The sequence below is a fragment of the Atractosteus spatula genome, chromosome 28 (assembly GCF_055471065.1).
Source record: "Atractosteus spatula isolate fAtrSpa1 chromosome 28, fAtrSpa1.hap1, whole genome shotgun sequence".
Classification (NCBI taxonomy): Eukaryota; Metazoa; Chordata; class Actinopteri; order Semionotiformes; family Lepisosteidae; genus Atractosteus; species Atractosteus spatula.
The window spans coordinates 7,441,360-7,468,159 of NC_142733.1; the positions used below are offsets into that span (position 1 = coordinate 7,441,360).

The 26,800-nt window shown below is 43.8% G+C and overlaps 1 protein-coding gene across 6 annotated transcripts; it reads right to left on the bottom strand.

Moving 5' to 3' along the window:
- Positions 1 to 25,394, bottom strand: dpp9 (dipeptidyl peptidase 9). Of its 6 annotated transcripts, none has more exons than XM_088907672.1 (21): positions 25,231 to 25,394; positions 19,658 to 19,735; positions 18,593 to 18,831; positions 17,881 to 17,993; positions 15,309 to 15,482; positions 14,827 to 14,995; positions 12,923 to 13,033; positions 11,330 to 11,458; positions 10,415 to 10,476; positions 9,337 to 9,437; positions 8,943 to 9,120; positions 8,137 to 8,296; positions 7,477 to 7,556; positions 6,803 to 6,955; positions 6,079 to 6,214; positions 5,572 to 5,717; positions 5,095 to 5,241; positions 4,126 to 4,278; positions 2,854 to 2,996; positions 1,770 to 1,881; positions 1 to 918 (listed from the first exon to the last, which is right to left on the bottom strand). In XM_088907672.1, the coding sequence occupies exons 3-21, from the start codon at positions 18,813 to 18,815 to the stop codon at positions 826 to 828; spliced, it is 2,583 nt and encodes an 860-aa protein (XP_088763798.1). In that variant the 5' UTR covers positions 18,816 to 18,831; positions 19,658 to 19,735; positions 25,231 to 25,394; the 3' UTR covers positions 1 to 825. The 6 variants fall into 6 exon arrangements, with proteins under 6 accessions (XP_088763798.1, XP_088763795.1, XP_088763793.1 ...); XM_088907669.1 differs by having other exon boundaries at positions 19,645 to 19,735; XM_088907667.1 differs by having other exon boundaries at positions 14,827 to 14,998; positions 19,645 to 19,735; positions 25,231 to 25,368.
- Positions 25,395 to 26,800: the final 1,406 nt, after the last annotated feature.

The following is a 26,800-nucleotide window of genomic DNA, read 5'->3' on the forward strand; positions in this document are numbered from 1 at the left end:
TGAGAGATCGTAATATTTTAATGAGTTACTACACTTTACACTCATTATAAAAGAATAAGAATCCATAAAAATATTTTCTTTAATAATACACACTTAAAATACTGGGTGCAGGTAGTAGTGGATGGCTCCGCCCCCCTCTTTGCACACTTTTTCCAGGCGCAAAGTTCAGATTGCGGGGGGCGAGACCTTGCCTGTCCTTGATGGTTTGCTGCAGGTTTCAAAATAAAAATCCAAACGAAAAATAAAAAAAAATTAAAATGAGACGCATGTACGGAGGAAAACAACAATGGAGGACGTGAATGTCAGTTTGAGGGGGTGTGTGAGGCAAAATCATTTTAGTAGGCGACAGCTGTAAGCCACTGACTGGACTGAGAGGGGGGGGGGAGGAAATTTGGCAAAATTATCACCTCCATCCCTGTTGGGATTTTAAAAAAATTCTGAAAAGAGTTGGATGTGGCACAACACCAAAATAAAATAATTATAAGTTACTTGCAAGCTATCGATTCCATTCGGAAGTGTATTTTCTTTTACAGCGCGGCAATTTTTGTTCTTTTTTTTTCTCCCGAAGTCGGGGTGGGGGGGCGGGGGCGGGGGGGGTGTGTGGCCTCCTGTTCCCATTTGGATTGCTTCAAAAAAAAACCCCAAACAACTCCCGCTGTCCTCCAGGATGAGGAAAGACAGGCCGCGAAGTGGGGTACACCCTCTCGGAGAGGATTTCTCACACCTTGGGGCGGGGGGGGGGGGGGGGGGTTGTGTAAGGGGGGGTGTGAGGCGTGATGGGTGAATTGCAGGATGAGGAGGTACCAGCCCCAACAGAGTCCGCTCTCAGAGGTATTGCTGTAGAAAGTGCAGCAGCATGATCTCGTAGTGCTCGCCTGATTCTGGGCATCGGATGCTGTGTCGCTCGTTGGGATAGATCTGCGTGAAAGTAAAGGACAGCAAGACGTCAGAAGGCTCTGCTCGTTTTACCAACTTCCTTTTTAAAAAAAAAAGTGGGCACGTATAGCTTAGCTGCTATGGCTAGATGCCTCCCACACCCCTCCTAGAAAATTAGAAAAAAGTTGGAACGAGCCAGCTTCATTCATTTTTTTGGATGGGTATCAGGGACCAGAGAGTTGAGTGACCCCAAAAGCGCCCCATTTGAAAATGAAGGCTCTCTTGGCACTCGGTCACTTGAAAAAGGAAGGACAGCCAGGCCAGAACCGTCAGGTGAGACCCCACCCCATTTGTCTTGGGCCACGGGAGACCCAGCAGGATCAGACCACATTCAAGCCCGGAAATTCCCAGTATGGGGAGGAGTAGTCATGTAAGAGGGTAACCAACCTGAACACGAGAATTACCCGCCTCATGATCTCACAGCACTGAGCGTAAGAGTAGGGATATTAACCCCAGTGTCTGGGTTAAAAAACTCTCTGGTTTAGCACAACCTGGCTTCCTCCTCGATGCAACTGGTGAAGCAGTTTCTCACTCTTCCATCTGATCTGCAGTACAGAGGAGCCGCTGGTACAGACTGGCTGCTGTGTCTCGCCCAGGTGGGGCTGCACTTCAGTGAATAAAGCAAATCTCCTCCTAAATGTAAAGCACTCTGGGATCCTTTGTGATGAAAGGTGCTATATAATCCGGTCACAGTCAATTCAGTGCATTGGGAAAACATGTAGGCCCATGTAGAAGTGAATGTATGTCATTTTCTACACTCGTAATTTCTGAGGAGTCATGATGAGCAGCAAAACCTAAAAGCAGGAAAGAAAGGAAAGGATGTGCTTCCTGACCTGCAGTTGATATGGCTTTCCAGCACGGATCAGTTGGGACACCAGGAAGTTGGTGTGGAAAAAGTGCACATTCTCGTCAAGAAATCCGTGTAGGATCAGTAAGCGATTGGGCCTGCCAGGGGAATTAGAAAGGAAAGTTAATTACAAACTAGTCAAAACATACCACTACACCCCTAAAACTCAACAAATCGAAAGGCTCTTCATCAGTAAAATTGGACTCAATGTAAAAAAGATCTTTTGAAATAAGTCTACATGGCTTCATAGTACTTTGTGGTACAGGATGAATATTAATAATGTAATACATGAGTTTAGCTTGTTGGTTTGCACATGATGTTGCTTGATTTTATTCTGTATTTTGTTCATTAGTTGGATTGTGTATATTCATTCAACTGTATTGTGCTGCACTTTGTGACTAATCATGAAAAGTGCAATAAATGCATTACTGTAAGAAACTTAAAAAGGTGTGTGATAAATCAACAGCTGGTTTGAAATTGCTTAATTTATTTCACACTGACACAGTCACTGTGAGCAGGATTTTCAGTTCCGATTTACAATTCGACTAAGTGCTCCCCTGTTCCACAGCAAAGAAGAGCAGAGGGACCAAACCTAAAACAGGGGTGTCAAAGGGGGTACCCATGAAGATGACATGACTGGGAAAATGCGGCCTCAAGCCACTCACTGTACTGGTTTTTCAAGCTGCATAAAGTAAAACTTCATAACAAGGTCCTTTTCATGTTCCCTGAAGGTAAGGTTAATTCCATGCTTAGAATTCGAACGATCAACACAAAATTCCGTCTGTCAAGCCTTCTTCAAATGTAGCTTTCTTTTCCGCACGTGACTCTTTCCTTTACAGCCAACACACGCCGATGCAGCTCCCTGCTCGGACCTCCGTACCTTCAATACTCCTGCCAAGGAAGACACGCGGACTCTCACTCATGGTACGCGGGGTCTTTACCCTGCTTCCTCTGTGCAGACTGCTGGCCGTGTGTAAAAGTGGGAAGGGCTCGAAGAGGTCACCCCTGTGTCCCTCCCAGCCCGAGCGGATGGACAAGTCCTACCCTGCCAGCGGGAGGCCCTCACTCACTCATTGGGCAGCTTGTCCACGTGCAGCGCCACCGACCCCGCCTCGTAGCCCTGCTGGTTATTCTCAGGCACGTCCATGTAGCGCTCGGTGTAGCCCGTGTCGTACGCCATCCACACCGTCACGGGGGCGCCGGCGATGGCCACCTGGGCACAGGGGGGGCATTACTGAGCAGCATTTACATGGCAACACAAGGCAACACATGCGCAGGTCTCACAACACTGCAGCCAGTCTGAAAAAGACACAACAGCGTCTGCACTTTCTGCAGTTTGGGGAAGAAGCTCCTCATGAACTTTTCCCGCAGCACCATAGAAAACTGTCCTCACCGATGGCATCACTGTGTGGTACAGCACTACTACAAGGTATGACAAAGAAGCGCTACAAAGGGCTGTGGCAGCAGCGCAGAGGATTATAGGATGTGATTTCCCATCAATTAGTGAGATTCACACCACCTGCTGTCGCAATAAAGCCCCCTCCATCATTCAGGATCCCAACCATCCCAGCCACAAACTGTTCTCCCCCCTGTGCTCTGGCAAGTGGCACTGCACTATTAAAGCACTGAGCACTGGACTCAAGAACACCTTCTACTCTACTATAGTAGGCATCCTAACAGGCATCTGCAAAGCCTCAGACACATCTGCACTATGCACTTTTTGCATGGTCTGCCATGTTGTTTTCTCACTTCTACACATAAATTGCCCCACAACATATTTATTGTTCCTGTTGTCATTATTTATTATGTTGGTAACGTACTGTCCACATTGTGTGGTGTCTGCTTCCCCTGGTGTTCTAGTCAGTCAATAGTTTTACAGTATCATTATATAAATAACAGCTGTGCACAAGTGCCCTGTAAAACGTTTTTATAGGACTTCTTCTTCTGTACGTTTTTCCACAGCTGCAGTAAATCCAGGTAAAAAGCCCCTTATTGAATCTCAGCTTACTGATCCTCCAATCTGTTACCACATACAAGTCTCCCCTGGGACCTGGACTCAGACATTTGGAAGATAGTGCTGATTATTATTAATTTCTAGGTTTTTGTATTGCCAGCAATAAGTTCATGTTATACGTAAAACTTGTGTTATGACTGACACAGTCATACCTAAACAAAAAATCCACTAACCATTTATTTGTACCCAGTATGAGACAAATGTGACACCTTGTGGCCAACAGCAGTTACTACAGGTATATCTTCACTTCCTCTCTGATCACATGGTGTAGAGGCTGTCCTGGAATTCACTACTTTCTAACCTCAAACCCCCCCCCCCCCCCGCTCACCTTGAAGATGTTGGGCCTATGAATGAGGCCCATGAGCGACAGGAAGCCACCGTACGACCAACCATGGATGGCCACACGACTCAGGTCCACAAAGTTGAACTTCTCGGCCACATACTGGAGCCCTTCCACCTGGTCCTCGATCTCCACCTGGCCCTAGCAAGGAGATGGACAAAAGTGTCAGCCAGCTCAGACCTCCGCACAGCTGAAATTCTGCATGGGCTGCTAGCAGAATTCTAACTGCCCACCCTCCTTTAATTGGTAATTAGCGGTCACTCAATCTCATCCAGATGTCAGTTCATGAAAAGGTCTTCCCTGCTCTCTGAGCTTAGTATAAGGGGTTATTAGGTATGACACTTGTAACATCATTTGAAACACTGCACACTTGTGTTGTATGTCTCCAAGCGCTCCGTGGAAAAGCATATTTGCCTGTCACATTTTGTTTTTCTGCTGGTAAACACAAAAACATCACAATTGGCAACTGGCCGGACTGAATTGCATGTTAAACGGGCTCTGGATTTAGTGAGCAACACGATCTGGAAACAGTCCCGGGATTGAAAATATTGAAGCCGAAAACTAAAAGGTCCTACAAACGCAGAAGTTTACCTCCTACCAAGAGCGCAGCTTGGAGGAGGAAGCAGGAAACAGAAGACTTCAAAACAGAAAGCTCTTGTGAAGTAAAAGCTGGAGAGTGTGAACGTTTGGAGAGCAGCCTGAAGGGTTTTGCAGAAAAAAGAAAAGCTAGTTCACTCCTCTATAAATAACCCACCTTTGAAACCCACACAGAGAGCCTACTCATATCAGGAGCTTGGCCTCGTTAACACATCACATGTCATCGTTAAGCTGACTAAACAGAAGTCCTGACAAACCAACGGGTCCACGTTTGTCCATCTCACTCACACCTCTGTTGGACCGGAAGAAAAACAAAACCCGTGGCCAAATGGGAAAAAAAATCACTTGCTACAGACTTGCCATTTTGTTTTTGAGAGCCCCTTCAAACTTGAGGCCCCTCTGACAGGAGCCCCGTCCGTCGATGACCACCACTGCGTAGCCCAGAGAGGCCAGGGTGTTGAGGCGCAGGTACTTCACCCCTTTAAAAGAATTGTTCACGAGCTGGACCTGCGCACGCACAAACAAGCAGAAGTCACCACAGAGTACAGACAATATTGGGAAAAGCATTGCTGACACACTTACAAAACACTTAGCCCGAAATGGAGCACTCCTTAACACATCAGCACGTTTGCATCAGCTATCAGGAAAAGAGGCAATTTTTTAAAAGCAGATTTTGGGTGAAGCTTGTTTTGAAATGGCAGAACACTATAACGCCCTTTTTTCTATACAGTGGCTACTCTTTGATAACACAAAATAAAATTGGTTGGGCTTAACAAGAGTGGTCATTTTAGGTTGCAGTGATTGAGGCTTTGAGCAGCTATGGGCAAGGCAACAAACCTGGGGACCCCCATACACAAAGAGGATGGTGGGATGCTTTCTGCCAGGTTGCAGGTTGTGGGGTTTGTACACCATCCCGTACAGCTGGAACCCCGATTTTCCCGGGAAGTCAAAAATTTCAGGAGGAATATAATCCGATGGACAACCTAAAACAAACAAAACCATATTATATGCCCGTCATTTGTCCTAAAAGCTGAAAACCCTCTTCCCATTGTGCTACATAATTGTTTTGTATTTAGTACTTACTGGGATTTTTACTATCCTATGATTTCATGAACAGGTATCTCAAAGCTGAGTAAAAGCATATCTCTGCTGCTCCGGTTCAGTTTTCTGTGTCTCATCAATGGGTTTTAGAGCACTGCGCACTGCAAAATGACTTCCCCAGCTGCAATTTGATGGTATGTTGTTCTAAAGGTTCCACTCAATTCATCAGCATGGTATGTTTACTAAACATGGTATGTTCAGTAGGATGTTCAGCAGGCGACGGTCTTCAGACTATCACCATACCTGTGGCCTCCATCATGCTGGCCCAGAATTCAGGTTCCTTGTGCAGGGCGTCACTGTCGGAGCCAACCAGCTTGTACACGTGAACGCAGGGCGGCGTGCTGACGTTACTGTAGTGGCTGACGAACATGTCAAAGTTCTGCATGGCAGAGAAGAAAGGATAAGGTCACTAGGACAAAGAACGCATGTTTAAAGAAATCAGCCTCTAAACACACATACTGCAGATTCTGTTTGTTCAGAGTGAACTATAAGGATGACATAGGCGTCAATCATTATTTGCCATACAAAGAAATTGCCTCCTTGTACACACCCTTGTGCAATTACAGCTTCCAAAAAAGCCACTTTGAATATGTAATACATGCACTGAGTCATGTGAAAGAGATTGTTTTGCTGGAAAAAGTACACACATCCCATGTATATCTAATAATATACATCATCCACCTATTCACATTGCAGCACAAAAAAAGCTTTCATATCGGTGAAGGAAAAGAATTAGAGAAGTACAAATGATAGCAATTACGCCGTTTAATCATGAACTCATACAAATAAAACAAACCTAGCAACGCCACAAGAACAGGCTCTTTTTCCCCCGAGATGATTACAAATTCAACCACACAATCCATATCCGAAAGCAGACAATAGTAATTCCAGTTTATTCACCTAAACCTAAACCTTACCCGTGCTGAGAAAGCACCGTGCCCCAGCGTGACAGTTACCAATGCCATACCTGACTCATGGAGCAGCTGTGGGAGAAGCCAGGCTTGGTGAGCCTGACTATCTCGCCTGGAGAATCATGGCTGACGACATAGAGGTGATGTTCTAGCGGGGTATCCTTGGTGGCCTGGAAATACACCAGCTTCGTGCTTTCGTTGACCCAGATCTGCGCGACAAGGGCAGAGTCTTACTCTATGACACGATCTTCCTACGTTCCGGCCCAATTTCTCAGAAATGTGTTTTAGCATCCAAACAGCTATGTTTTTGGACGCAAACCCAGAGTACAAAAACGTAGAACAGTACAAATAAACATGACATTAAAAATAAATGTGACATGACATAAAAGACATGGTCATACATCATCATTGCACACCACACCTACAGGAATCCACACGACTTACAGAATCTGTAGGTTTACTCCCTTCACAATCACCCAAAGCCCACTGCACATTAAAATTCATTTCTGCACATAAACACTGATTGCACTTGCCCACAAACCTTTCTTACTTTACTACGAACCCCTCATGGTTTCACAAAAAGCAGTACTGGAAACTGTTACACAGATCTGAGTCAACAAAACCACAAACACTTACACTGGATAGGAACAGGTATTTGAATAATAAAACACCCTGAACTGCAAACATGGGAAGAGACTGTAAAAGATATTAACTTTGATGATCTTTTTACCTTTGAACCATGTCTGGCCAGGACTTCCCACTCCCCACTCGTTAGCGCAACTTCCTCCTTAATTGGGCACTTAAAGTCTCCTGTGGTACAAAAACAAGGAATGCCGTGTGTCGTCACTGGTGTTAACCTTCCTTTGTAAAATGCAAAGTAATGACTCCGATTAATGTAGTGAATTTGAATTTTTAGCAAAGCACTCCACAGATCTCTTCATAATTTAACCCTGAGTACCACTGGAAACAATACGCTTCAGTGCTGAAGAGACCCTCATCCCAGATTATCAGTTCTGTTGGTCCAAACAAAAACGGTCTGATGAGATCTGATGAGTGCCACACTAAGAACTGGAAGGAGATGAGAAGTTTAAGCACTTTTGTGATTGAGGACAGGAGACTCTTCGTTACATAATTTGTGGTAGAATACAGTGCAAATTACCAAGGCTGTCTGCAGAAACCAGTTCCCTGTGATGCTACAAGACGTGTGTTTAAGACTCTACGATCAAGAGGCTATCAGCAATAGTATGTGCAAGAACAGCCAAATCGCCTCTTCTTTTCTTACATCCAGCTCGGTCCAAAAACTGAACTGGATCAAACGAGAGGAACAGCTGTCGACTTCCAAGCCTCTAAACTAGGAGACCCCCAATGCAGACTCGAAAATCCACCCTACCTTCAGTATGGCTGTAGTCTCGTGACCACTGGTAGCACCCGGGCTGCAATATTGATGTAATTTTGTACAGATGGCAGAATCCCGTTTTGGATTCGTTAACCCATATAAACGTGATCTCGTCGTCCTTTGTTTGCAGAAAAGGGTAGAAGATGTCATGAACCTGCAGATTTTGAAAAAAGAAACAAATGTCTGAATGGGACTTCCTTAAAGGCTCTAAAAGATATTCTAAGACGGCAACCCAGGTCTGTCTTAAACCACTATCGGCTGTTCCAAACATAAATTGAGCAAAACACACTTGAAGAATACAGAAAAACCATCAGAACGATTACAGCAAGCATGAAATCTGATGTGTGGCGGTCCCGTTTATAGGTGCATTTCGTTTTTTCACTTAGTAAGGCACGATAAATGAAATACCCAGAGAGAAAAAGAGGAATATTTCAATAGTGCACTTGTAAATCATGCAGAATAATGGAATGGGTAAAGGTTCAATCCATGCTGAAAGGTAAAGAAAAGAAACAACGTTTTGGCTGTGGTGCCTTCTTCGGGTATTCAAAATAATGGGTCAATAAGAAACTGCACCCTGAGACATGATGATATATCACCCTTTTTGGATGGGGCTGCAATCAAACATTTAACAGTTACAGAGCCAGACTTGACAAACAGAGGTAAGATCTAATAAGGCTCAGTGGCTTGGCCGTAGCTGTGCACAGGCTCCTACACTCTCCATCCCAGCTGATTTTCAGTCTGGCCCACGAAGGGAGGGCCTGCCCTGGTGACTCCAGTTGCTCAGCCCCCCACAGACTCACGTTGATCCAGATGTCGGTGACTTCCTCGTAGATCACGAAGGGGTGGACGTTCTCGGAGACGGCCTCCACGCTCTCCCGCCGCTGCGCCTCGTCCTCGGAGACGGGAATAAAGAGGGCAGTGGGCAGCAGGACCAGCTGGAGCCTCTGCTGACTCCGGTCCAGGAACACAGCCCAGGCGCTGGGGGGAGAAGGTCAGGGACAGACTGATCTGCGATCTGTGTGGATATGGAAATCGGGCAGAGCCCCAGCCTATCTAAAGCAGCACAAGTGTTCATTTTATCCACTTGCTCATAGTAGAAACACCAGCATTCTGCCAGAATTCCCAACAGATGCAGGCCAAACTGCCCAAAATACCAAAATATCTTTTTTTTCCCCAGAAAGGAACAGGACTTACTATTTGCCATCTCTTGTCCAGCCAGCCCGGGCTATGTACTCGACTCCAGGGAACAGCACTGTGAAAGGCAGAACCAGCTCCTTGTCCTGTGTGCTCACGATCTGTAACGGCACGTTACAGCCGATTACCCATGATCCTCAGCCCCCCCAGTGCACTGCACAAGGGTGATCGCACACTGAAGATCAGCAACTGGATAAGCAGCACAATGCCCCAGTTCAGCACACCAGTACAGCTGTCGGAAATCTATTCCAAGAACAGTGTATTTATTCGTGTTGCAGGAGCTCCCCGTTTTCAGTCCTTCTTTCAATACAACTGCACGAAGGGTGGCCTGCCTGCATTTGGACACTGTAGCTCCTCCTACCTGTTGTGCTTCAGTTTTATTCCCCACTACAGACTACCTACCCCTGTATGTGCACTGATCTTAACTGTACTTTGCAATATTAAATTATCCCTCCTTCAAGTTGTACATCGTAAGTACCCATGACTGGGCACCTGTATGATTGCACATTACCCATTCATTTTTGACTATTTCTGACAGGTCCTGACTGTTCCTTTACAGCACCACGTCTGAAGAGGAGTGCCACAGCACAGCGGCACAGTTTTAGACATTAACTGCTTTGCTGTGCTGCTGTGTTGTGGAATTGGGGAATAGTTGCATATGAGAAAAACAGAAAATGAATAATCTTGTTCACATACGTGGAGAAACCAAAGTGTTGCGTGACAGAGCGACACAGAGGCCGCACTGTTAAGACTGATCATCTGGGAATGGAGTCTGATGCAAGCTGAGCTTTTCAATTTTAAAAGGACATAAACAAGAACAGAGGACGTCTGGGAAAGGCTGAGTAAGAGCTTTGTTTGTCACCATCCTCAGCTCCAGCCAGGATAAGGCCACTGTGCACTTCCAGGCAGACTCAGGTTAAACACTGAAGTGGGTTTGGTTTCGAATATTAATTGCCATGTGCTCAAGCCAATGACATTTCTGTGTGGGGAAAAAAATTATTCAGCAAAAACTGTATAATTATAAATGTGTGCATCTGCTGAGCAATTAATATATAGAAGATAATCTGCAAGATTTTACCCTCCCAAGGTGGTCGGTCTTGATCTCTGCGAGTTTGAGAGAGATTTTGGGGTTTTTGCTCCCTGGAAAGAAACAAAAGGCCTTTTAGCACCCAATACAGGTCAGCAAGACAGACAAGTCAAGCACAGATAACACCAGAGGATCAATCAAACCAGATCTAATAAGAGGCATAGAACTGAGCCACAAGAGTTTTAGAAACTAGGTCAAACAGTCAACGATGCCATAATTCTTCAGCACTGATCCCTACTAGTCCCCTTAATAAATATGAAACCAGGGTGTCAATCCGCAGTGACTGGAATGCAAAATCAGCCCCACTGTCCACGAAGTGATGGAAAACCCTAGACTTACTGCTGAAATTAAATGCATAAATACGAAAACCTTAGGCACATGACATAAAAAGAAATGACAAGACACCACCATTTTTCTTAGTCATCCAGATAAGGCTCAGACCCCAGTACAGAGTATGACAATATTATCCATGCAACCGTCTTGATAGAAGTCTACGATGACAAGATCTGAGCACTCAGAATATAATCTAGACTGGAGAGCATTGAAACAGGATGGTTATTACCGATCACCCTTCGCATTGTGAGCACCACTTTGTCGTACATTCGGTACTGTGGGTCGTGTGGGTTGAGTCACGCGTGGAAACAGGCAGAAGGTTGATTGAGAAAAAGTATTATTGCTGCTTTATTGGTGGGGATGGAGGAGGTGTACAATACTGAATTTGCAGAAAATTGTTTGAGTATTGATGAAGACACTACATGTCTAATGCCCTTTTAAACAATACTTAGACCACTGGCCATTTTTCCTCTATCATGGAGAAATCTGCAGTCCCAGTTGGTTCTTCTGCGACTTATCTCCTTCAGGGGAGTCTCAGATTTCCCCAGGATGCAAAGCGGGGTGCGGGCTCACCTGTTCTGGGGTACCTGTACGCGTCGGCCTTGCGTTCCTCCAGCGCGGGTGAGGGCACATGGATGATCTCCACCTCGGACTCATCCACTTCCTCGTAGAGCAAGTGGAGAGTCTTCCCCCCGTCCGAGTCTGCCAAAGAGAGAGACAAGGGGAGCGTCAGGCCTGCACTTCTTCTGCCTCACAGCCATCACCCAGACCTCTGTTGTTAGTGATATAAAGACAGGATGCACGTCTGGCGGATTTGAAATAGAAACCTGTGCAGTCATCCACTCTCCCGACAGTGTGTCCCCCTCTCTTTAGTTGTTCTCTAAATTGGACATCCATTCATTCATCCTGCCAGTATTACCAATGTTTCCATCCACCACTTACAGTAGTACTAAACCGAGGCCCAGACTGACTGAGCATGCATCTCTTGACTGGCTGCAGGATAAGATATATGAATTTAACGTTATTTGGAACATAACATGAAGAGTAACGAACACTCAGATGTCGGGCAACACCAAGTTCAATTCTTTTAACTGCCGACTTATGCTAAAATTATATTTTGTATATTAACAAGGATGAAGTCATCAGCTAATGAACTCTCTTTAACTGTAGGCAACTCAGACAGTTCTTCCTTCCTTCCTTGTTTTCCTGGACTGCACACTTATATGTACATTAATATGTATGAAGTCACATACCCTAGTTCCATAAAAAAAGCATTACGTTTGTTCAGGTTACAGTTTGATCTTTGAGAGAGGGTGATCATGACACCCTCAGGGAAGCATACAGACATGGGACAAAGGTGCATACTTTTTGTTATACAGACTCCTGTTCTAATACATTAAAAAACCTGTTTCTCCTTGCTTCAACTTCCTTTGAACCACCCAAAATAATTAGCTAAAAAGAAGCACTAACGTCATGGATTGGTAAAATGATGTTCAAAATGGGAAAGATATGTAGAGACACTCTCTCGGTAATGTGAAAGTAACAAAGACAAAGCAGACAGATAGAAATTGTATAAAAAAGTAATTCTGAAAATGATCTACTTGTATTTTGTGTTTGTTTCTTTTTCGTGAATTAAAAAAAATACTGTATCAACATAACTACAATAAAGTACGAACAAAACAAAATAAAGAATAAAGCACAAGATAATCACTTCTTGAGGCAAAGAAGCTTTCTTTGAACTCTGCAGCTGCTGAGTGCTTGTATTTTATCTTCTCCTTGCTTTCTGCCTCTCTCTCTCGCTCCAATCATGAAGACGGACTACAGAAAAGAGCAGGTCGTTGCTCCACACAGTGCCGCATTAGCCTTGCAGTAAAATGTCACCAGTTTTATCCATTTTCTAAGCACTGCTCAGCCAGCTTTTCCTGAAACTGCCCTGTAAATGGGTTTCCTGTACACCAGTACATTACAGGAGGGAAAGAAATTAGGAGATTTCGATGATAAGGGACCAGAGTAGCAATGACGTAGCGCCCCTAACCTAATCCACAGAGAGTGGTTTTTGGACCAATGCAGCAGTTTAAACAGTTTATGTTCTGACCCGAGCCACGTTGCCAGTGCCGGGCCAGTGCAGGATTCATTCCTGCCTGCCGAATTCTCGGGGTGTCTTACCTTCTGGGGCAGCTGGGGACCACCAGTAGCCTGTGAAGCGGTCAAACTCCTCCTGGATGACGAACGTGGCCACTCCTGCAGATTTGGGGTCATCCTTTACGTTATTGATGCCTGCAGGAGACAGAAGAGAAGTACACAACACACAGTATGGTTTAATACTATTAATAATAAAAATGAAGTATACGAATAATTTAAATAGTACAGTAAACCATACTCAATAAAAATAAACAACTAACAATAAACAAAGTGATGCCCCACGCCTGTATGGACACTATAGCGGATATTTTTCTAATATGTTCTTCTAATTTTTCAAGAAACATCCCTCTATTTTTCCTCAGCAAGTGGGAGGGAAATATGCAGAAACCAAATTAAGGTGATCCAACTGGGAAACAAAACCCAAAATAACAACAACTTGATTTAAGAAGATGCAAAAAAAACAGTTTTCAATGGCTAGGTCTGTGCTTTGCCGGCTTCTCTCTAATAATTTCTCCTTTTTAACTCTGCATCCTTCACTAACACAGAAACACAGGAAGTGGCAGTGATGGATTACTCATGCACTGTCCATAACAATGTTCTATTTATAATAGGAACTTTGAGAAAAGGCCAGCTCTAGATTTAATTAATTTAAAGTCATGCTACCAGACAGAACACACCATGGTTAGGTTTCAGACAGAACATTTCCTAAATCCTTCCAACTCTACCAGAACCCTGGTACCCAGGACGACTCAGCTTATACTGAGACAGGAGAGCATTGAGACAGGGTGTATACTAGTGAACACTGCAGTTCAGTTTTCCTAGTCTTCCAGTACAGAGTGCGTTTTACAATATTATCCATGTAATCAGCTTGACAGACGTTTATGATGGAGATGACCACTCAGAATGCGCTGTATCTGGAGAGCACAGAAACAGGATGGTTATTACAGTGATATGGCCAGCAGCCATATCATCCTGCAACTCACAACTGGCAAATCACCTTAGCTCAGCAGGAGTGAGCCTGGATGGGAGACCTCCTGGGAAAAACTAAGGTTGCTGCTGGAAGAAGTATTACTGGGGCCACAAGGGGGCACTCACCCTACAGTCTGTGTGGGTCCTAATGCCCCAGTATGGTGACAAGGACACTATACTGTAAAAAGGCGCCGTCCTTCAGATGAGAATCCTGACTCTCTGTGGTCATTAAAAATCCCAGGGTGTTTCTCGAAAAGAGTAGGGGTGTTACCCCAGTGTCCTGGCCAAATTTCCCATATGGTCCTTATCAATCATGGCCTCCTATTAATCCCCATCTCTGAACTGGCTTCATCACTCTGTTCTCCTCCCCGTTGATAGCTGATGTGTGGTGAGTGTACTGGTGCACTATGGCTGCCATCACATCATCCAGGTGGGGGCTGTACATTGGTGGTGATGGAGGGGAGTCCCCATTACATGTAAAGCACTTTGAGAGGAGTGTCCAGAAAAGCGCTATATAAGTGTAAGCAATTAATTATTATTATTATTTACCACCCTTCCCATTGTGATCACCACCTTCTAGTGCATTCGGTACAGTGGGTGGACTCATGTGAAAACACAACAAGCAGAAGGTTGACTGAGAAAAAGTACTATTGCTGATTTAGTGGTGGTAATGGAGGAGTTTTACAGGGTTCAGAGAGATCAACGGTTATGCCAAATTTGCAGAAAATGGTTTTGGTTTTGCTGAAGGACAATAAGCCTGTCTACTCCCCATGTTGAACAAAACTTGGACAACCGGCAATTTTCCTGGCTCTAGGTGAGAGAGAGAAGCTGTAATGAAGTGGGGCAGGACGCTGTGAGGGTGTGAAGACAATGCACAGGGTTGACGAGCAGAGGAAAGACTACTGCTACAGTCCCCCCCCGAATGATGACACACCCACACAAACCCAGAGCGCTCTGACCTTTATGACAGAAGGTCAGTCTTTTCTCTTCCCCGGTCTCGATGTTGGCCACCCACACGTCGTTGTTGTTGATGAAAGCAATGAAGCTGGGGTCCCCCGGGCAGATCTTGGGGTCCATCCGAGTCCCTGAGCACTGCGTCTTGATTTCCACCGGCTTCATTGGAGAGACCTGCTAAAACAGCCCACAAGACCCTACAGCATGAGACCTTGAAACATGGGGCACCCTGCATTAGAAGGGCTTGAAAAACGTGCTGTAAACGTAAAAGGAAATGGTCCTTAATTGTCCAAACAGAGAAAAAATAAACCAAAAATAGCTAAACATCTAATTTTAGAAGCGAAAATACTAAATCACAAAGAGTCAGATTGACAAAGAAAAACATGTAAAAATGCTACAGCTACATCTGTGCTAAGGTTTGGCTTGGAGGACTGGAAGGGTCCGACCAGCAGGTGGCGCTGTGACGGTGGCGGTGCAGCAGACTCACGATGAAACCATTGTGCCCTCCATCCCGGCAGTAGAAGAGGCTGTTGCTGGCCTGGAACAGGAAGAGGCCGCTCTGGGCGTGGTAGTCGTAGGAGGTGATTCCAAAGACTCCCAGCCGCTTTCTCTCGCGCAGAAGCTCCTCCTCTCGGGAGTAGACGCCATGGTGAGGCGTGGCCTAGCCGAAGACAAAGCCCGCTGCTTACACACCGCGCACCAGGGCCACGGTCACGGTCCTGCTTTGCATACCTTTCAGGGTCGCCTTAGAAAGGGCAAAGCATTGCTAACGTTTCATTTTACAGGCAGCAGTTCAGCGCTCAAAAACTTGCTTCTGCTCTGGCACGAACAGTACATACCGACCCGAAACAGCACCCGAGGAAGACACCTGCAGTTTTCCCCAGTGGCTCAAACTGGAAACCCAGCAGCGTAGAAAGCGCTACGCTACGTACAGGATTTGAGAACTCAGAAAGAAACCGAGATAATGTAAAAAAGGAAGTGCTCATTAATGCAACCGTCTGCGTTTTAATCAGTAATTAATAATTCCTTACACTGATATTGCGGACACTCCACTCCGCTCCGCTCCACCAGCAACAATGTTTGATGGCAGCCAACATCGGCTCTCAGCGGGGAGGAGAACAGAGTAATAAAGCCAATTCAGAGATGGGGTTTATTAGGAGGCCATGATTAATAGACTAGGGGAAAATTTGGCCAGGACACCAGGGTTAACATCCCTACTCTTTTCAAAGAACACTCTGGAATTTCTAAAGACTATAGAGAGTCAGTTCCTTGGTTTTATGTCTCATCCAAAGGACAGTGCCTTTTTTACAGAATAGTGTCCTCATCACTATACTGGGGCGCTGGGTTGTTTCTAAGCTAATTATGTGTTCTTGGAATGCCAGTGCTCACTCCAGCCCAAGTCAGCCTGGGGATTAATGTTTTTAACTTTGGCCGCCTTCATTTCTTCCCATCTGGATGTACCCTTGGACAGTCCCAGACCCTTCCTTCTGAGGAACACCTCCTGAATCAAAACCTTCTTCATGATTGATGGGACAGACAGGCCAGGGCCTAGTTCTGTGCAGTCTAGGCTATTGCACACAAAGCCAAACAAGTTTATTTACTTCTGCATTTTTACCCTCTTCTGCTTTTTCAAAATTCCCCATCTCACAAGGTCTCTGCCTCACTCCTCTCAAGTGACTCCCCTGCTTTGTCAACTCCACTGGCTTCCTCTCACCTCTCATGTGCGGTCAAAGGACCCCCAAATATGACTCAGTGCTCTCTTTGGGACTCTGCTCCCTCCTGCATGCCCTCTTCTGTCCTCTGCTGGCTAATGGTCACACCTCCCACATACTCCCCCCCACCAGCTCTTCAAACTCCTGTGCCCTCTTCCATCTATCCCATGGTCCCCTGAGGCAGAGCCAGCAAGCAGATCTCCATCATCTCTCTGATCACCTGATGCTTCCTTCAATCTCACCATCGGGCCTCCACATGAGATCACGATCTGCCTGTGCATCACACCTACTCACCACTGTACAGTGCACAGGGTGTGTAGGAGTGCATGTACTGACCTCCTATTATTGTCTCCTTTCCTGCACTGTTGGAACTCCTGCAATACGCTGCATATATTCCTACATGTACTGCACATAGATAGTTCTAAAATGTATTTATAGTACATTGTATTTTTTTTACTGTAATCTTTCTAAGTTGCACTGCTTAAAGAAATCAGCACATAAGGGAGTACTGTAGTACACTACTAATAAAAGGCAACAGAGATGGAGACACCAAAAACTCAACTGTACAATCTATTTAATCAACCAGTAAATTTAAAGAGCTTTTAGAAAAAGATTTTTCAGAATGATAATTATACACAGCCATTTCAGTACTCCAAAATTAAAATAAGAAGATAAAAGTATCATTGTCCCTTATTTTTAGCAGAGCGGAAAAGTGATTCAAATCATCCATCCTTTATCTGAGAGCTGCTCGTTCCTGGTAAGCATCATGGCAAACCGGAGCCTGTCATGGGAGCACACTGAGATTGCACCCCGGACGAGGAGTCTGCTCGCTGTGCCGCACACCGACAACCTCCAGACACCGACTGTCACAGCCAGCACGTCTTTGGAAGTCAAGTAATAAGGAAAATCGGAGAACCAGGAAAACACGGGACAATTAAAACCCCCACACTACATCTGCATCCTCTTCAGAAATACCGAATCGCACAAGACTGCTCTTTGCTTCACCACCACTATAAAAACCCAACCAGCCCGTAAGGGAGTCAAGGGATTTAAGTCGTCCGTTAGTGTTTGGTTACAGGGGCTGATGTTTTTCCGATAGCACATCAGATTTAAGGTCAGACTCAGCAGGCTGAAGGTATAGGGTGTGGGATTTGCATTTTCAGGTACGGCACTTGCAAACTAAACACATTCCGTCTACTCTGTGTCTACAGTAAAAGATGGCACTACGTACCCCTCTTTAACAATTAAGCAAAACAGTGTATTTTTTAGTCTTTTGATAGACATCATTCAGGTGTCCTTAGTGAAAAAGAGCAGAAACCCAAAGAGGTCCGACAGAAAGTACTGTACCTGAAAATGATCCAGCATCTGTTTCCAGGACAGAACCAAGAGGGCCTCCTTCCTAATCTTCTTGGGAATTTCGGAGTAAAGCAGTGAATTTTCCCTGCTCCCATAGGGCATTCCTGGATGACGGGAAATAGAAATGACACATGAATGTGGGGTCAAGTAAACAGAAGGTCAGTCTAGGAAAACAGCAATGTTCTTATTGCAGGATGAGCAAAACTTCTGCGCCCATCACAATTACACTGATTGACCACCTCTTTCCGATCCTTCCTAACATCTCTACATAGTGCTGCTTTATCATAGCCTTACTTCCTGCACATTTGGTGAGCTTCCTGAAAAATGTTCAGCTTTGCATACAGCTGGTGTAAAGTATGAAGTGTGTCTTCTGCTGATTACGAAATAATTTCACGCAATCTACACAGTCAGAACCACTCAGTTTCACTTCACGGTTTTCGATCTCAAATTGCATGAGATGATTAGTCTCACACAGAAAGGCACTCCTCAGAGGCTTTATGAGCTGATCACGTATAAAGATTTCAGAGCAGAGCAGCGAATTTTCCCTGGTCCTGTAGGTCACTCCTGAATGAAAGGAGAGGACAAGTAATGAGTTTCTGGAGATGTCCCTAAACGCCGATCTAAGGAAACATCACTGATCAAGGAAGAGTCCCACAGGACCCCACTGCCAGCTGGGATAGGACCAGGGCGCCCCGCGGCTTACCGAGGTAGTACAGCCGATGCGAGTGGGGTCCCAAGTCATCATACTTCTGCACAAACTGAAAGTCGTGCGGCGCCTTGTTGACGATCATGCCCGAGTATTTCCGGCTGCTGTGGATGATGTCCCGCAAGCCGTCCCAAGAGTGCTTCTCCACGAAAAACTGGGAGGGAACGTCCTCCATCTCCACCACCTCCGTGCTGTCCGAGAGCTCGTCCACTGCGGTCATCCTGACTGCTGCACAACTGCGCAGAGAAGACAAGAGGTTGGCAGACCGGCACTCCTCACGTGGCCCAGGGGAGCTTGAAAAGCACAGACATCAGCGCAGAAACACATCACCAGACACACTCCTGGACCTCAGGGAAAGTCCTAAAATCAGTGAAGCTTTTCAGTGAACAAAGAAGACTACGAGGTGTCCCGATACAATAGCATCAGCCTAGCAGACTTCTTCAGGACATAAAGACCTGGAAGATTATTTAAAATGGAGAATGGGATGGATTTCTTTACCCAACAGGTCGTGTAACTCTGGAACACAGTTAACCAGCAATGTCTTTGAAGCTGATTGCCTGGCACTTTTCAAGAAATGGCTGCATGAGATCCTTAGATCATCTAGGTAACACACAGGACTGAATGACTTCCTCTCGCTTTCCTAACTTTTCCAATACTCTTAAATATCCAGATTTCTGCCATAAGTAAGATCTTCAGTCGTTCACCGCTAAGCTGTTTTATACAGAGGTGCCTGTGATTATTTTGAGGCTGGCATTTGGGCTACTTTCACTGTTTAAACCAAACTAAAGAACAAAATCGCCCAATTGCTTTCACTCTTCCTGAAAGATGTTCAGTGCATGCAGAAAAACTGGAATCAATCTTAAAATTCAAATGTCTATAGATATCATCCCAAGAGGAGTGGGATCGCTCAAGCTCAAGCATTTGCTACATTACGCCTTAGTCTTATTTTAAAATGGATCTACAGCTGCACTTTTCTAAAGCAACCCCTCCCTTAATTTCCACTGATACCCTCCCACCTTCTTTCAGAATCCTGACACAAAGTATTGTACCTTTTCCAACTACCTTCTGTTTCGTCTTCAAGTTTGATCCTCTTTACTCTATTCATTAACCGGCCAACAAGCCTCAACCAGACTTGGCAACCTGCAAAATATGGGGAAACAGACAGTCAGGGAGGGACACAACCGATGAATAAAGTGATGAATTTCTAGTTGATCCTCTTACTTGGAAAGTGAGCGTTTCAGTTCAGCAGCAAAAATCTCATAAGGCTAGTGTATTGTAAAGTCTCTGTGTTTGTATCTGTGTCTTCCCTGCGATGGACGAGCGTCCTGTCCAAGGTGTATCCCACCTTATGTCCGTTGCTTGCTGGGATAGATTCCAGCTCCCCTGTGACCCTGAATTGGATACAGTGGCTGAAAAATGGATGGATGGTTTGTCAGGACTTGAAAGACTCACCAGTAGAAAAAAAAGTCTATGAACTATTAAGCTGGGCTTGAAAAGGAGGAGAGGGAAGATTTTCAGTAAGTAACGAAACTACACTGCAGAACTGAAGTGGACATAGACTGGAGTTTGTCTCCCAAAGAGCCAGGTGTGAATGATGGTCTACAATAAATGAGTACGTCCTGCTTTTTCTTCACAAAAACAAAATATCAGGCCATAAAGGGTTAAAAATGCCAAGTATCTGAGTATTCTTTGACAGATTCTTTGTAAAGGTTTGACTCATGCAATGTTTTTTTTTCCCCAGAAAATAAATCAAGCAAAAAAAACATACATTTGTACTCTTAATTCCCTGGAAATACTTTGACTCTATTGCTTCCTGAAGAAATCTGACATCTCAAATCGAAACTCACAAAGCACACTATTTAACAAGATCTTCAGTTCTCCTGGTACACTTCACTCTCCCTCTCTGTTCTCAGGAAATTCAGAAAATTCCATGGTTGTGTGCAGACAGTTATTTACTTAGAGCTGTCATGTTCTTTTTTTATGTAATTACAGCTCCAGGAATACACAAGATAACTATAGTGACGCAATATATTTAAGATGCAACAACCATTTTCCCATTGCATTTATTCAGCACAGAACAGAAACCTACAAATCCCAAAATATATCGGAGAATGTGAAAGTAAGGAATCTCAATCAGTCCACTGAATTTAAGCGATTGTTTAGAACAAGGACACCATTTTAAAGTACAAAACAGCATCTTGGTACAAACCAACCAAAGGTGTTGAGCTCTGATTGCCATGGTAACCGAAATCAGTATTTCAGTAGATCAATACAGCAGATTTCTGGACAAAAGTCCACAGAGAAGCCAAAGTTATGTCTAAAATTAAATGATGATCATTTCATCCTTGAGTACTAATAGAAATGAGAGTGCTACAAGTAAAAATGAAAACAGAACCACTTTTTACTGAAGCAGCTGTTAAATCTGGTAACAACACCTATGTTAAAAATACAAAAATATTACACTGCAAATCTTCAGAAGCTACAAGATTCCAGTAAAACAGGTTACATGTGATTCTGCAGCTGTTGGCATAGGTATATTCATGCTGAGACGCTCCATGGATTCCGAAAATCTGATCTGCTGAGTAATGGCATGTGATTATGTCTCTCAGGAACATATTACTACAATTTTGCACAGCAGTTCTGATTGGACAATACACAGATGCCACACAACACATAACTTAGACATTTAAAAGAGCTTATCTACTCCCAAGGAATGTTCTTCTGCTATTGTAAAATTAAAAACTATCCTGTTCACAGTGCACAGCCAGCTAGGAAAGGAGAGAACACTGATAACCCTGCTTTGAATGACTGGTGTTATTCAACCCTCAATAAAGAACAATGCTGGGCATCATGGGACATTACAGTTTGCACAGGTTCTTCATCTTAGCCATAAAACCAAAAATCCACATGATTCAGGAGTGGTTCCCGCTGGGATTAACATCACAATCAGCACTCTGTTCTTATAGGAGCCCATTAATTTTTTTGGAAAGGGTTTAACGCATATTAGTTTATTAAATAAGGCATCATTTCTAAACCCCGCTGCAGCACAACCCCATGACAGGAACAAAGAGACATCAGAACAATGTGCATTTCTATTAAAGAGGTGCAGTCTTTCCAATAAGATGTTGAATAGAGGTCCTGGCTACTCAGTCGTTAAAGATCCCATGACTCTGTTTGCAAGAGTAGGGTTATTAACCCTGGTGGCCACTCTGAGCTTGCAAAATCTGACAGCTGTAAAATCAGCCCTTAATTCCCTTAAATGTCTCATGTCTCCTGACATTCTTTGTAATGGGGTTGGTGCTTCACCCAACTGACTGCTGTACTTCAATGGTGGGTTAAGTTGGCTAAATCTTACATATGAAGCTCTTTAGGAACCTTAGGGTGAAAGTCGGTAGATTTATATGCCACTCTCCTTGGTACTACAACCTGGTCTATGAAATCTGTTGGGTATAAACTTGAACGTAGCTATAGGGACACGGACCTATCTGTTAATTTACTTGCCATGATCCATGTTCCTATTGTCACTGACCTGCTTTTCTCAAATTTGAAAATTCTCTGTCCATTGTCTGAATTGTTTTACAATTCAGCCCTTAAATCTTCAGTTATCATTCCTCTGTCAAAGACGAATTTAGACTCCAGAGTATCCAGTAATTACTGACCAATATCTAACTGACCACTTTTGACAAATGTTCTAGAACTGGCAGCAATTTTTCAGTTCCAAGATCAATTATTTTAAAATCAGATGTATGCATCTTTTCAATTTAGCTTCAGAATAATGCCTAGTATACAAACAGCTCTTAATGGGTTACTGATCTGCTAATTACTGATTTTTAGCCACTCTTGTCCTGTTGGAGGTAAGTGCTTCCTTTGACACTGCTGATCATCCAGCTTGGTTTGGAAAAAAATTAGGAAGAGTCATTGGTGTTACAGGAACTATCTTGGTGTGGTTTAAATCGTATCTGATAGAAAATCTAAGCAAATCGGTTGTTCTTTGTCTAAACACATGGCCATATCACGTGTCACACAAGGGTCTGTCTTTGGTCAAATTCTGTTTAGTATCAAGGTCTCCACTGAGTCAGAAATTTGTAGGTGTGGCATCATCTTTCATTTCTATTCATTTCAATTTCACCCAAACGCAAGTTCACAGAAAGCCTGACATTAATCAAGTACTATACACTTTGTCACACTGTTTAGATGCTGAAACATTTCCCATCTGAAATCTCACAAGACTTAATATACTGATTGGCTCTTCTGATCAATTCTGCAAATGTGTCCATCTTAGTTTGACACCTGATGTTCCCTAACTCAGTCCAAGTACTCAAGTGAGGATTCTTGCAGTAATTCTGACCTGAGCTTCACATTTTAAACTCACATGTGCATTGTTTTTTTCATCCTGGCAACTGTCTGTATCAGAACATCTCTTTCCCGGTCTGATGCAGAAAAGCTAATGCATGCTTTGGGCATTTCCAGGCTTGACTACTGTAATGTAGTGCTTACTGGTGTACCCAAACATGTTATTAACAAACAGCGGCACATTCAGAACTCCAGCGCTCAGATTTTAAACAAAACTACAACGCAGGAGCATATATCACCCATTTTAGCTTCCCTGCACTGGCTCCCTGTGGATTTCAGAATTAAAAAAAAACTTCTGCTCACCTTAAGGGGCTTGAATGGTTTGGTTCCTACTCCCTACACAACCTAAACATCGTTTGTGCCTTTCACTCTCTGGCCTTCTTCCAGCTCTCCATACAAAGCGCTGAGCACAAGGAGACTTGCTTTCTGTTCTTCTCCAAACATTTGGAATGATCTCCCAGCCCACACCAGTCAACACCTTCAGCCTTGTCTTATAATCTGTTGAATTCACTGTTATAAACCTGTCTCTGTTTTTCTGTGTGCATCACTTTGAGATGATGTCAGATGAATGTCTCTACATTAAAAAAAAAGTTATTTAGGAAATATTCCAATAATTAGTCTTAATAACCTGTGGGTTTGTGTGTTGGACCTCCACCAGTGACACATCAAACCTATCTGCAGAGCTGGCCTGTGACCTTAATCAGTATCAACTGGAGGAATAGCCGAGCATCGCAAAATCAATTCAGCAGTGACCTCAGTTTAAGATGAACCCTTGAGCGCAGAATAAAAATCCAGTGAATGCTTTGTCTCTGTTGCCGAACACAGTCTAAAATAAAGGTTAGAATGAAGGCCTTTCAGGTCTGTTATGATGGTAAAAGCTCTATGACAGCCCATAATCTGTCTAAAATATGAGGTATTTTCTATACATGTTCATTAATAAAAAAAGATGCAATCTCTATTTCTACCCAGGCAGGTAGACATTAAGGTAACCCTTTATCTTCACAAAGAGCCACATATCAGTAGTAACACACAAAGTGTAATGTAACATCGCTAAACCAGTCCATAAACCATAAAGGCAGTGTTGCTTGAGATTGGGGCCGAAGACCTCTCAATCTAGTTATTGAAAAGGTTTAAATTAAGAAAGACCACTCATAATCACTTTGTTCTTAAAAAAATGAAAATAACCAGCAACTCCACGCCGTTAATAATCAAGTAGCTTAATTAATTACGAAATAACTGCTTCCAAAAAGCTATTACGCTGATGACTCCAGACACAAAGGTATCAAGCACCTTCTTGCCGTCTGTATCTGCTACGATTTGTCCACAAAATGCCACTCCACCCGGTTAGCTACAGAAATGAATGAGAAATGCACTCCTAATCAGGTATTGATTTCTTTCGATTGCATCCATCTAAACTTAACATATTGCGTTTAATTCGTTCCTTTTAGGATTCTTTTCAGGTGACCTATCGTAAACACATGGCTCAGAACAAAAAGACGGAAATGGATATTCCAGTCCTTTTCAGGTGAGATGGGGGGAGGGTGGGAGCGACATATCTCAGTTTTTAACTGAATGAATGACGTGGTTCTCCTATTTTTGGACTTTTTCGGAGGGGGGGAGAGGTGTGCCTGTGTTTAGGTCTGTTCCGCAGTCAGCATTTAAAGAGGGGCAGCAGTGGACTTCTCACCGAATTTGTTTTAAAAAATGCTTTAAATTTGCACAGCAGCTTTATTCATGTAAAGTGAAAGAAACACGGAACCGGCAGTTACACAACTGCACAGGAGATCTGGATGTTGCCAAAATAAAACCGTGACCATTCCCGTCTTTGTACTACAGTAAGACAGTGTCATAGAAAGAGCCTTGCCTTATTAAATTCAAAAGTATCGGACCCAGCTTTTTTTAAAAAAAAAAACGTATAGACTCACGCTTGATCCAGGACTTAAATCATTACGCCGAGTCTGATCAGTCGATTTTCTCATCATTTATATTTTTTAAAACAGATCACTGAAAATGCGATCGTTTTTTTAAAAAAAAACGTTTCAAGATATTGACAGCCGATGGCGACCGCGGGGTACTGAAAAACGAAACAGGGCAGGGAGTAAGTTTAAGCCCTAATGAGGGGTTTTAAAACGACCAAGCAGGGAAATAGCCCATTCATTTCTTTCATCAAATATCAAGTCATTGTCAGCCCCATCGGCTCCAGTGTATTCTCAGTGTTACCGGACGCTGAGCATAGAGCCTATGAACACCATAATAAGCAATTCCTACTGACCGGTACTTACAGATCCAGATCCAGCCCTTGCTTCTCTCCCTCCCCAGTTTCTGATCTGTGATCTACCGCTATTAAAAATGATGATTTTGGACGGTTATGGTTGCGTCCATGGCCCGGAATACAAGAGGCAGGAGGAGTCAGTTGTGCGATCACGGAAACAGGGTGGGAGAGCCCGACCAACCGGAACCTTTAACCCGGGAGAGATTGAGGCTGAGCGAGCCAGGCCGCGCACACACACAGGCAGCGTGGCCGTAGTCACGCTTGTATCCGCGCAGCGCGATTTGGGCTGGGCGTCTGTGTGCGATGTGGCTTGCGTTGTGAGCAAGTCGTTCAAGGCAAAGGGACCGTTTGTGCACGAAGCTTTTGTCGTCTTTTCAGCTGGATCTAGGAAGAAACTCCGACAAGAGTTTTCCAGTTTAAGGTATATTGTGTAGGAAATTCACCAAGGAGGAGGTGTATGTCCTCAGCCGAAACTGTATTTTATTTTCCTTTCTTTTTGCCTTTCAGCTAAAATGAAGGAATGGAAGTAGGCTATCTTAAACGTCTGGAACTTGGTCTTATGGGTGGAGAATCATGTTTCTCTTTCTTTGGAAATAAATTAAATGTCATTTCCTCTGTAAACGGTTTCCATTGCGTTTGTCAATTTGAAGGTAACTTTAATGCTTGTAGAGCCCCAGAGGGTAAAATACTCTTAATATACTGACAGGAACCCCTATGCTATTTATAGGACCCCAGAGTCACTGACCTGACCTTAATTCTCTCCCTGGGGATTCTGTAGTGTGGTATATCACTAGAGGGCCTGAGATCTCTCTGCTGTTCAGAGAGCCCCTACACAACTACGGCAGACCTGGGAGCTCTGCCTAATTCATAATTACTCTACGAACATTGGTTTATCTAGTTAAGATACTGTCACTGCTCTCATACACAACAGAAAGCTTTTGTTAGTCACATGCAGTGGTTAAGTTGTTATAGACTTTGTCACTTACATGAATAATGTCAGGGAAGGGTTTAATTCTATTTCTTGTCTTTAGGTATTGTAATTGTCAATTGCTTCAGATAGTGTAGGTCAATTGTTTAAAAGAAAGGTGATGTACTCTCTGTATATTAATGCAAAATTGGCGCAATGTTGTTAGCTGGTATGTGTACTATATTGTTTGTGTAATTTGATCTTGATTTGAATGTGTTTTCTGCATTTTCCATGCAAAAGCCTGATGTGGTTGTCTTTGTCACTGTCACTATTTGTCATTTTTTCAATAAAGTATATGGAGTCATCGCTGATAGATCTCCCTTAGGCCTTACTCAACAACATTTCTACCTTTCTGAGGTTACAAAAATACAAGTAGCTGTATAAAAAGTCCATAGGCCTTTTGGACACAATTAATTAACATGACATTTTCACCTTTAGAGTATACCACTAATTACATTTGATTTTTAAACATGCCACGCTTCTAAATCTGTAACCTTAAAGGTATTTATGTTGTTTAACGAATGAATATCAATCGCACGCATTTATATAAGTAAATACGTTCGCTGCTGTTTGTACGTTTAAATCGTATTATTTCCCCCCTCCCTGGCCTCCC